The 11037-nt window shown below is 56.9% G+C and overlaps 1 protein-coding gene across 1 annotated transcript; it reads left to right on the top strand.

Moving 5' to 3' along the window:
- The first annotated feature begins 4506 nt into the window (after positions 1–4506).
- LOC136491875 (uncharacterized) lies at positions 4507–4911 on the top strand. The gene has a single exon (XM_066488084.1). It carries the CDS (start codon positions 4507–4509, stop codon positions 4909–4911), a length of 405 nt encoding a protein of 134 aa, XP_066344181.1.
- The last annotated feature ends 6126 nt before the right edge of the window (positions 4912–11037 follow it).

Raw genomic sequence — 11037 nt, 5'->3', positions numbered from 1 at the left:
CTTTAGTATAATGAGCCAAGCCAAGCTAGCTCGCATGCTACTCGCGAGCTCAACGAGCTTCGTTTCTAGGAAAGGCTGTGGGCCGCATTGCTATAGTCCATAGCCCACAGGCCCCCAGCCCATGGCCCATGCGCACATCGGCATTGGCGCATAATAGAACAAAACCCTAAGCCTCCTTAGGGGCTCACGCACAGTCGCCTAGCCACCGCAAGCTCATGAGTCGTGACTGTAGCAGGGGCGTAGTGCCAGCACGCGACCACGGCAATGATGGGGCGAGCAAGACGCCTGACACTGTGATTGCAAGTCAGGCGGCCATGACCAGTGGCTCTCCGTCTGTGAGCAGGTCTGGTTTTGGTCCTCACTCGGTCACTCCTCTCTCCTTTTTCCTCTAGATCTTCCTCTACCGATTGCTGCTTTGTCAGAGGTGATCTGGGGGGAGGGCTTCCTAGGGCTTTACCGTGGGTGGGGGGCAAGCTACCTGAAGGTCATGCCACATTCTGGCATCACCTGGGTGTTGTACGAGGCATGGAAGGATGTTCTTCTGGCTGAGAGGAACAAGCCACGCAGCTTAGCAAATTGAACAATCTTTTTTGAACAATGGAGGCGTTGCCGTAGATGAAGTTTTGCTCCTTTGCTGGGATTTCTGATCTATTTTTAGTTTTGGAATCCCGGCTATGCCGAATGGGTTGCTAGCGAGCGAGTCTCGAGGCCACAGGAGCCTAGAAGCGTATAGTCGAGGCTCGGAGGGTGCAGTTTGTCTTGCACATCGATTTTGAGGCTACAGGGACCCAGACTTGACTTTCCACGCCGCGCTATCCTTGGAGCTGGGGTTAGGCAGCACAGTGCAGCACGGGTGTTAGCCATGGGCACAGTGCCGAGCACAGCGGCCTGTAACCCCTGCCCCATCCTGTCTCGGATGGCATGGCGTCGATGTGGCTCTCGTCTCATTGGCCACTCCGCTGTATCATGCCATCATTCGGCTGATGTCACAGGAGTGGTTGGACGCGTTAGTTGGATGTGACGTCCCGTCAGAGAAGTCGGTAAAGGTGGTGGTGATAGGGTTGATGCCGAGCTGGCCTCGAGTGAGTCGGTAACTGGGTACACGTCTGAGGCCTCGTGGCGTGGGGCCTCGGGCGAGTCGGAGAATCGGTACCTCGTCCGAGGTCTTGTGGCACGGGGCCTCGGGCGAGTCAGAAAACCGGTACCTCGTCCGAGGCCTTGTGGCACGGGGCCTCGGGTGAGTCGGAAAACCGGTACCTCATCCGAGGCCTCGTGGTTTCGTTCTAGGCTGAGCCCGCTTCAAGTGAGCCCGAATATTATTCGAGGTGGGCCAGGTGGTCCAGCCGGGCCTCGGATAAGGTGGGGGTTTGTCGGTGGTTGTCCCTTGGCTTCGATATTTATAAGGTCTAAGTGATTTTTTCGGTTCTTGCTTAGGGGGCCCCTTTTTATGGTACCTGCCAGTAGCCCCCGAGCCTTGGGGAGAGTGTGAGCGCTCTCCCTAAGGTTTTGACGAGACTTGGCTCGCGGTAGCTCCTGGCGGGATGGTGTTTCGTACTCGAGGCTTCGGTGGGTGTGCGTGAGCGCACCCGCCGGGTGTAGCCCCCGAGGCCCTGGAGGAGTGGATTTATTCCTCCAGGGGCTTTTTTCATGTTGAGTGAGGGGTTTTATCGCGTTTGCCGAGCCCCTGAGTGCGAGTTCGGGTCACTGGGCCTTGGCTTGGTTGTAGGAAGAGCCCCCCGAGCCTCTGCTCAGAGCAAGAGGGCGATCAGAAGTTTCCCTGTCTTTTTTGTTGCGCCCTCACGTGTCCTTTTCATTCAGAAGGAGGGGTGGAGTATGCCAGGCTACCCTCGGTGGGCGAGCAGTGACACCTTCGGTGAGCTGTTACCGGGTAAGTCCGAGTGGAGGCCCATGCCCCATTCAATAGGGGTTGGCTAGCAGTCCAGAGACGCACTCCAAAAGTACTAGAGGGCTTCTCTAGTGGGTCCTAGGGCCGTTCGATTGGCCCTAGAGGCTCGGTGCCTCCCTACAGTGGGATCCCATTCAGAGACCTCCCTGCCGGTCTCAGACACGACTTAGGGCATCCCAAGCAATTGCTTGCTTGGGCCTTGGCCATGTACGGGCTCACCCATAGTCATCCCTAACTCAGTTTGTCCTGGGGTGGCTATCGAGACCCTCGGGTGCCCAGCCTTCGAACCCCTAGACCGTAACAGGCTCGGTGCCTAGTTCCTTAGTCTGAAAGGAATTGGGTGGGGGATATTCCCTTCCCATCGGCTAATGACGGTGGGTGCACTTTTTGAGGTGGTTCCTCAGGGAGATAGAATGGCGCCTGCCGTCGCTATGGTTGAATGCGATGCGATGTCTGTGGATGGGACATTACCATGTGCGCGCGGTTAATAAGAAAAAGGTGGACACGTGGGCGGTTTGGTCGGGGCCAGATAAACTGCGCTAGATCTAAGGGGAACTTTCCCGGTTTCGTCGCCCACCCATTTTGCCTTCTTTCCTCCCTCATAAATACGTGACGAGCCATGCCCCATCCCTCCTTACCTTTTTCACCTGTGTTCGCCCTTTCTACCCTCGAGCGGTTGCTAAGAACAGAGGAAGAGAGCGCCAGGGAGAAGAAGGGAGAAGTGGGAGGGAAGGAGAGAGAGAGATAGCGAGAGCACACCTTACCACCGTAGCCACATTCTCCACCGCACCCATGGCCGGCGGCGCCATTGTCCTCTAGGCAGATCCTTGGGGTTCGTCCGACATGTCTATGGCGACGCTACAGTCGCTCGTCGATGACGGTCTCCTTCGCTTGGTCACCAACCCCAACAGACCGGAGTGGATTGCTCCAGGGAACAAGTTGGAGCCGAGGTCACACGATGGCTACATCGTGAGCTTTATGGCCTTCCACGAGCGTGGCCTCAGCTTGCCGGTGGACCAGTTCATGCGGGTGCTCCCGCATTACTATAGCGTGGTGCTCCACAACTTCAACCCCAATTCCATCACACAGGCGGCCATCTTCATCACCATCTGCGAGGGGTACCTGGGCATTGCCCCCCACTAGGAGCTGTGGCTCCACTTCTTTTAGGCGGGGCTCAACACCAAGCCAGCGGGCATGACGGGCACGTGGAAGGCGTTGAGGGCCGGTGGCTGCACTCTCCAAGTGCGCCAAGACCGGCAAACCTTCTACATCCCAGCCTAGCTCATGTTGTCCAACTGCCCTGGTACAACAGCTGGTTCTACCTCTGCAATGATGATGGCGGGCTTCCCCCCTATACTGGGTGGGTCATGGAGAGCCAACCGAAGAGGTGGAGGTATGGCATCCCATTGGCTGATCAGTCCAAGCTGCAGCCGCTCCTAAGGGTGCTGGAGAGGCTACACAGCCACGGCCTTACGGCAGCTGTGGTTGTGGCAGCCTTCCACCGCCAGAGGGTGCTACCGCTGATGGCTCGGCGGCAACACCTATTCGAGATGACACCGGGTGAGCCGATCGATGGAATCTGGTTGTCTGCCATCGCCCTTTCCGACGAGGAGATTCTGCGTCGGGTGAGAGAGACGGTGTAGGGGCGGCAGAGGAGCAGTGATCCAACCCTATTCCTAATGCGCCCATCATGGGGGTACATCTCTCTGGTGAGTCATGCATCACTGCGACCCCTGAGGCCTCCTTGCTCCTTATGTTTTCAATTTGTTCCCTTATTTGTGTTTGCCATTCCTGTAGGAGATGAGGGATGTGCGAGCCTCCCCACCACCCGTTCCCAAGGATGTAGAGCGGTGAGCGAAGAATAGGGCGCATGCCGAGGCGTATAAGGAGCAGAAGGACGCCGAGGAGGCAAGGCACAAGAGGAAGAGCCTCGAGCGCGATGAGCTGGAGAAACGTCGCTGGCAACAGAGGCACGACGGTCTCCCGGAGGAGCCGTCTCCGTCATTGTCGTCGATGGATTCTTCGGGCGATGACGACAAGAGCAAGGCGGGGTAGTGTTCCCTATACCATCTCCCTAATGTTAGGGAGATGGCGCCTAGGGCATCAGCGAGCAGCCTACCATCTCCAAGAGGAGGGGGAGAGGGCGCCTCGCGGCTGGCGATTGCCCACCCCGGGGTCGAGGCCAACACGCCCAAGACGCGGGCGTCGGGGAAGCGCGCCGTCAGCCCGATGGGCTCGACGGCAGAGGTGGAGCAGGCAATGGCGGGGGCAACCCAACCGCCTCCATAGAGGGCCGAGGGGGCGTTGGAGTTCGGCGAGGGCTGGCCAGTACCGGTGGACACGGGGGCCGTGCCACCGCCACCGCCATTGCTGAGGACAAGGGACATGGTGCGGAAGCTATTGCTTCCCCGTTCAAGGTAAGTGTTTTGTCAGTGGAGTTTGCAGCATCTCCCACTCATTCTTTGGTCATACATTGACCTCATGAGTGTTTTGCCTTTAGCCAGAAGCGTTAGGCAGAAGCGCCCGCCCTGGCGCCACTTAAGGCGCTCAAGGTGAGCACCAGCTCGACCGCCTGATGGGTGGTGGATGCACAGGCCGCCATGCAGCGTGGCACGGCGTTGGCTAGGGCCAACCCAAAGGAGTCGGTCGCCCAAGGAGAAGCTACTGAGGCAGCCACGAAGCAGGTGGGGGAGGAGGCGCCTATGCCCCGTGAGGCTGGGGCCCTCGAGTTAGGTGAAGCCGAGGCGCCTTCAATCACTGAGGCCACCGAGGGCGAGGCCGAGGCCCCTAGGACCTTCAAGGCCAAGGTGGCAGAGGCCAGGGCTTTCAGGGCTTCTGAAGCCGAGGTGGTAGAGGTCAGGGCTTCTAGGGCTTCCGAAGTCGAGGTGGCGGACGTCAGGGCTCCTAGGACCACCGAGGCTGAGGTGGCGGAGGCTGGAGCTCCTAGGACTACCGAGGCCGAGGTGGTGGAGGCCGGCTTAGGCATGGCAAAGCTGGCAGCCTAGGATACGGAGATAGAGGTGGGGCAAGCTTTGGTACCGCCCCTGGTCCAAGACCCACCGCCGTCGCAGGAGAGCGCCCGGGAGGTGGAGGTTCATTCAATCTCCTCCAATGATACTTCTCGGGGGAAGGAGGTGGCGGACACCAAGGTGGTCAGCACCGCAGAGTAGCCAGCACTAATTTCTAGCGAGGGGAGCTCGGCCCTCATCCAGGTACGACCCGAGCCCCATGGGTGGGATAGCCCACGTGTCTTGTGGCGAAGCCAGGACGACCCTGAGGGGGAGCCTCTATTTGCCCTCGAGGACGCAAACGCGGGGGGGGGGGCACTGGGACTCCCTCGAGCAATTCCATCGACTGGTGGAGCGGCCGCTGCGGACAGCGCTGTCCATCATGGCTGACAACCTACCCGGTGTTGCCCAGGTACGCACTTTCTTTTCTTGTGCTGTGTTGTCTTTTTCCCGAGTTTTCTCATAGTGCTTGACATTTGTTCTACCTATGCAGGAGCTCGAGGCCCGGTCCCTCAGGAAATCGATGTTCCTCCGATGGGAGAGGGATGTCTGGGACTAGCTCCGATAGTAGAAGGACCTGCTCACCAATGCTAATGAGCTTCTGTCAGTGTAGAGCATGGAGGTGGAGGACCTCCACCTTCGCTGTGCTGACATGAAGGCCAAGGTGGCCATGGCTCAAGAGTAGGCCGCCCCTTTGGTGGTGCGGATCAAGGAGCTAGAGGAGGAGCTGACCCGGGTGGCTGGCGAGCAGGACACCTTCAGGTCCTGGGCCAAATAAGAGGCAACCTCTACCAAGGCCATTGCCAAGCAGCTAGAGGCGGAGCAGGGCGCGCACCTGCTGACAAAAGGTTCCCTATCGGAGGCTATCAAGGTGGTCAAGGCCACCTAGGTTGAGGCCTTAGCTTGGAAGGAAAAGGCTGAGGGTGTGTCCTATTGAGCCACGCCCCTTGTTTTATTTGTTTTTCTTGCGTTTGACCCCAAACTCCTCGATGTGACACAGAGCTGGAGAGGGAGGCTTCTAGGGCGGCCGAGGCCTCTCGGGTCGAGGTCCAAAACTGGAGGGAGAAAGACGAGGGTGGGTCTCATAGGCTTGTGCCCTGTTCGGCTTGTTTTCTTTCATGCTTAACCCCATCCCGCTTGTCTCAACGTAGGGTTGGAGAAGGAGGCCTCCCGGGCAACTAAGGCCTCCGTCGCAGTGTAGGCGGTGCTCGAGGCTGAGATCCAGGAGCACAATGCGCTGCGGACCACCGCCCGTACCGCCTGCGAGGCCTTGGAGGTCGGGGGGTCAATTCAGGCAGCTCCCTTGGGAGCTGCTTGATCATGTTGAGCGACCGAGTCCATGAGCGGCTCCGAGGGGGCGCTGCATATGGGCATCAAGCGCGCCCTGGCCGTCGTCTCCTTGCACTACACCGACATCGACCTCGAGGCCGTCAGCAATGGTTACATCATGGTTGAGGATGATGAGAAGGCCGAGGAGGAGGTCATCAAGCTAGTGGACGTGGCTGAGGCCCCTGGCACGGCACTAGCCAGGTTGTTCGAAGAGGAGGTGGTTCCTCCTACACCGACCGCCGATGCTGGCGATCCTGAGTTTTGACCTGGGCCAAGGGGCCATGTAAATAGATTAGGACTTACATCATTGTATCATGACACTTGTGGTCGTCGAGGCCTTTTAAAGTACTTGTGTCTATATGCTTTTTAATCATCTTTTATTGTATTTCCGAGCCTCTGCCCTCTGTCTCGTCTTTGAACATATATCTTGCAAAAAACTTCCTCGGGGCCTAAGCTACCCTTCGGCCAAAAGGTGGTGAGGGAGTTGCCATAGCCTAGAGGTGTAGGCCATCTCACGGCTCAGCCAGCCTTTTGGCCCTTAGACAGACTTTCGGTCCTTAGGTTTTATACAATCGATTTGTCAGAGTACGCGAGAGAGTTTGGCGTAGAATTTTTTTTTGAAAAATGACTAAAAATGGTGTCTGGGACTTAGGGGGGGTCCCCCTTCTAGCCCCTGAGGAAGGCTCAGTTCTATAGAGGCAGAGCCGAGTCTTGTTCGAGCCCCACGGTGGGCACCTCTGTAGAGGTAGAGCTGAGTCTCCCTTATAGCGTTATTGTAACGCCGATCCCCCATCGATGGGCTCGGGGGGTTTCTCGAAAAATTAGAACAACTAAAGAATGCTTCTTTATTGTATTTCAAGAAACAATGTATGCAATGCTTGGGAATTTAAGGGTAGAAGTGACGTAGTTGTTCTATGTTCCAAGCGTTGGTGAGGATTTCACCCTTCTCATTGGCATCGTTGTTGGGGAGCCCGAGCTTGGTTTAGTAACGCTGGAGCATGGTGCACTCTTCAAGGGTGTGCTTCACCAGGCCCTAGTGGTAAGGGCAGGGCTTCTTAAGCATATCGTCGAAGAGCCTGGGGCCTCTGGTGGGGCCTTTGGGATTCTTGCAATATGCGGCCATGACTAGATCGGCCTCAAGGACCTCCTGCTTCCCCTGGCGACCCTTTTTCTTTTTCTTGGGGAGGTGGGGGGCCGAGGCCCCAGGGGAAGATGGCCCCAACAGCCTCTTCGCTTGAGGCAAAGTTGGTGGCGATGTCGAGGAGCGCGGCCGCCATGGTTGGTACATTCCGGCCTAACTCTCGGACTAGGTCTCGATAGGAGGTGCCAAAGAGGAACACCTGGACAATTTCCAAGTCACCAACGCTGGTCAACTTGGTGCATTGCTTGGAGAAGCATCGATTGAAGTCTTGGAGAGACTCGTTCGGCCTCTGGCGACAACTCTTGAGGTCCCAGGAGTTCCTGGGGCACACGTATGTGCCCTAGAAATTCCTGATGAAGACCTTTACCAAGTCGCACTAGTTGTTGATCTACAAGGGAGGGAGGTGTTTGAGCCAGGCTTATGCTGAGTCTGACAGGAACAAGGGGAGGTTGCAGATGATGAGCAGGTCATCATCCACACTGCCTAGCTAACAAGCCAGGTGGTAATTGGCCAACCATAGCTCGAGGTTGGTCTCACCGCTGTACTTTGAGAGGTTGGCCAGTTGCCAAACCCGGGCTGAGAAGTGGGCACCGCAGATGGCCTTGCTGAAGACTCAAGGGCCAGGTGACCTAGGAGAAGGACTACGGTCCTCCCCACTATCGTAGCGACCACCTCGGTGCAGGTGGTAGCCTTGGGCGGGCCCACCGTTGCTGTGGCATCGTCGCCTACTGACCACATCGTGGTCGCCTTGCGCCTCATGTCAGTCGCTGAGGCGGTCATGCACCAAGAGGGCCTTGTTTGCTTTCGTTGCCCGAGCAGGCTTGGGATGAACCGTGGCCTCTCTATCCAGCCGAGGTGGTGTCGTGGGTAGTTCCGAGGCGCCCCCATGCCGTCGAGAAGTGAAACTTTTGGCCTGTTGTACCGTGGCGGTCTCGAGGAGGTCTCGGAGCTCGCCATGGACCCGTCGCCCCTCTGAGGTAGAGGGCTCGAGCATTGTCCGAAGTAGCATTGCTGCTGCCATGAGGTTCTGGCTAGCGCGATTGAAGATAGGGGGTTGCTTGTCCCCTTCATCGTTGTTGATGCAGTGGTTGATGTCGTGAGCCCTCCGCCGGGCTACTCCGCCATCACCGCGACCCCACTGCTCTTGCTCGAGAGTGTCTTGGAGCTGCTGCAGAAGGAGTTGGTCTTGTTTGACCTTGGCCTGAAGCTCACGGAGCTGCTCTAGGTCTAGGCATCAAAGTTCCTTGGGGTAGGGTTCTCATTCAGCACTGCCAGGGGCTCAACGGGTGGAGGTGTGGCATCGCCTGCCCCCTCTTGGGGCGGGGAGCGATTGCCTGCCCCTTCATCCTCATCGCTCATGCTCGACACCCCAAGCTCGATGTTGAAGCACTCATGAGTGGGATCATAAGTGTCTTCGTCATCGGAGTCGGAGTAGCCGAAGCAGTAGTCGCTCATGGCCATGAAGCGGCGCATGGCTTTAGGGTCGCGAAGCCTAGAGAAGTCCGCTCTAGCCCATGCCTCATCTTCCTCCGAGGAGTCAGCGTGGGTGTGGGTCGGGGTTGTGGCGATGAGGTCAAGGGCAAAATGTTGGTGGTGTCCTGGGGGCTCTGCGTGAGCGGAAGCATAGGCGGTGGCGGCATTGCCCAACCCGAAGGGGTACGAGGATGGTGTCATCGCTGGGCTCCGCTCCACCGGAGTCGACTCCTCAGGAGGTAGCAGGGTAGAGCTTGGTGATGGGGCGTTGCTGCACGCCACCGGCGTCTTTCCCTTGCCTAGGCTTAAGCTAGATAGGTCCCTAGCCAGGGACTCTGTACCAACAGCCGGGTATGGGATACTGGCAGAGCGCAGTGCATCGCCCTAAGCTCATGCGGTGTTGGGGTGGTCCTGCCCACGTCGTGCCTAGCGAGCACGACGAGAGCGATGGCCTAGGCGCCGCCTACACCTAGGCTGCTGGTGTGTGATATTGTTGTCGGTCGATGGGGCTCTGGGTGGGAGGAGTACCATATCGTACTCATATCCTAGAGACATGAACTCTAGGCTCCCGAACCAGATCACCGTGCTAAGACGCAGTGGTCACACGGGGTCTGCCATCCGGAACTTGTTGGGATGACTAAGCTAACACATAGTATGGCCCCTACCTGGCACGCCAACTATCGGTGTTTTGGGTCCGGTGGGTCCTCAACTAACTAGTGAAAGTGTACTACGTGCCCCTAATCCCAGATGGTGATGCAAAGAGACACAAGGTTTATACTGGTTCAGGCAATAGGTGCCCTACGTCCAGTCTGAGAGAGCAATCTTGTATTCCTTGCACCAAGGTGCTTGTAGTAGGGGCTTACAAGCTAGGCGAGAGAGGGAGCTAGTCCTAGGTCTCTGCGTAGAGTGGTGTGGGTTGCTTGAGATGTTGATCTCTTGTAGTGAGGGAGCATGTGTGTTACAGAGCGTTGTGCGTTGCTTGCTCGTGTGTCCCCTCCCCCCTAGAAGTGGCCCTAGTCACTCCCTTTTATAGTCGAAGGGAGGCACAGGGGCAGTACATGTATTTGCTACATGGTGTTTTGTGAGCAGAGGCGGTATGTCCAAGCCCTATAGCTCGTCACAGTGGTGGCATGGTCGGTGGAGCGGTCTTGTCCTCAGTTCACTAGAGCGACGCACCGGTCACGCTTGATCCTGTGTGACGTGGGAGCTCCTATGGTGGCATGCGCGCCTTCTTCTGTTGGAGGCGTGCTAGTCACTGTATGTTTGACTGGCGTGGAGAGCCGAGGCTGGGTAGATGCGATGGCGCGGGTGCACTGATTTTGAGGCTATAGGAGCTTGGCCCTGTGCATGACGTGGGAGCTCCTACAGCCTGACGCAGGGCATGGCGCGTACTACGGATGACGTGCCGGTCCCAGAGTGCTGACAATGTAGAGAGCTGAGGCCCAGTCGGTGCAGAGGCTGAACCATTATGGGGGGCTCGGCGGGCGCGAGTCCTGAGGCTACAGAAGCCTAGAAGCGGATAGCCGAGGCTCAAAGGGTGTAGTTAGTCTTGCACATCGATTCCGAGGCTACAGGGACCCGGACTTGACTTTCCATGCCGCACTGTCCTTGGAGCAGGGGTTAGGTAGCATAGTGCAGCATGGGTGTCAGCCGTGGGCATAGTGCCGAGCATAGCTGTTGCGGAACCGACCAATTTATAAGAGCACAAGTACAAAAACAATCGCCGAAACGATCAAATTCTCGAACTTGAGCCCATATAAACCCGGTAGTCAACCGAAATCTTGAAGGATTTCAAACCAACTTGCATACAACCAAGATCACAGTAATTCAACATAACATATCGTACGTTACAACATTTCGCATACGTTCGCAAATAGGTTACATCATCACAGAGTCATTGTTATTACAAAACAAGTCTTGTAAACATGCAGAAGCAAATAGTTTAACTCATACACCGAGTTCAAATACACATACTGGTTTGCTGATCACAGACCGCAAAAGCATTCAGATAAGAGAAAAGAGATCATGCCCATGATCTAGTCCTCATCACCCACCGGGTGGAGACAATACTTGCAGAATCCCTGATATAGAAGGTCATCTATAACAAGAGGGAATAAACCCTGAGTACAGGAATGTACTCAGCTAGACTTACCCATCGAAAACCAAACAAATGACACCAA

The sequence above is a fragment of the Miscanthus floridulus genome, chromosome 11, assembly GCF_019320115.1.
Source record: "Miscanthus floridulus cultivar M001 chromosome 11, ASM1932011v1, whole genome shotgun sequence".
NCBI classification, from domain to species: Eukaryota; Viridiplantae; Streptophyta; class Magnoliopsida; order Poales; family Poaceae; genus Miscanthus; species Miscanthus floridulus.
The sequence above is the reverse complement of the archived record's forward strand: the minus strand, read 5'-3'. Positions and strand labels throughout refer to the sequence as shown.

What these genes read in the sequence shown, in the direction of transcription:
- LOC136491875 (XM_066488084.1), top strand. Translation starts at nt 4,507, where the DNA reads ATGCAGCGTGGCACGGCGTTGGCTAGGGCCAACCCAAAGGAGTCGGTC.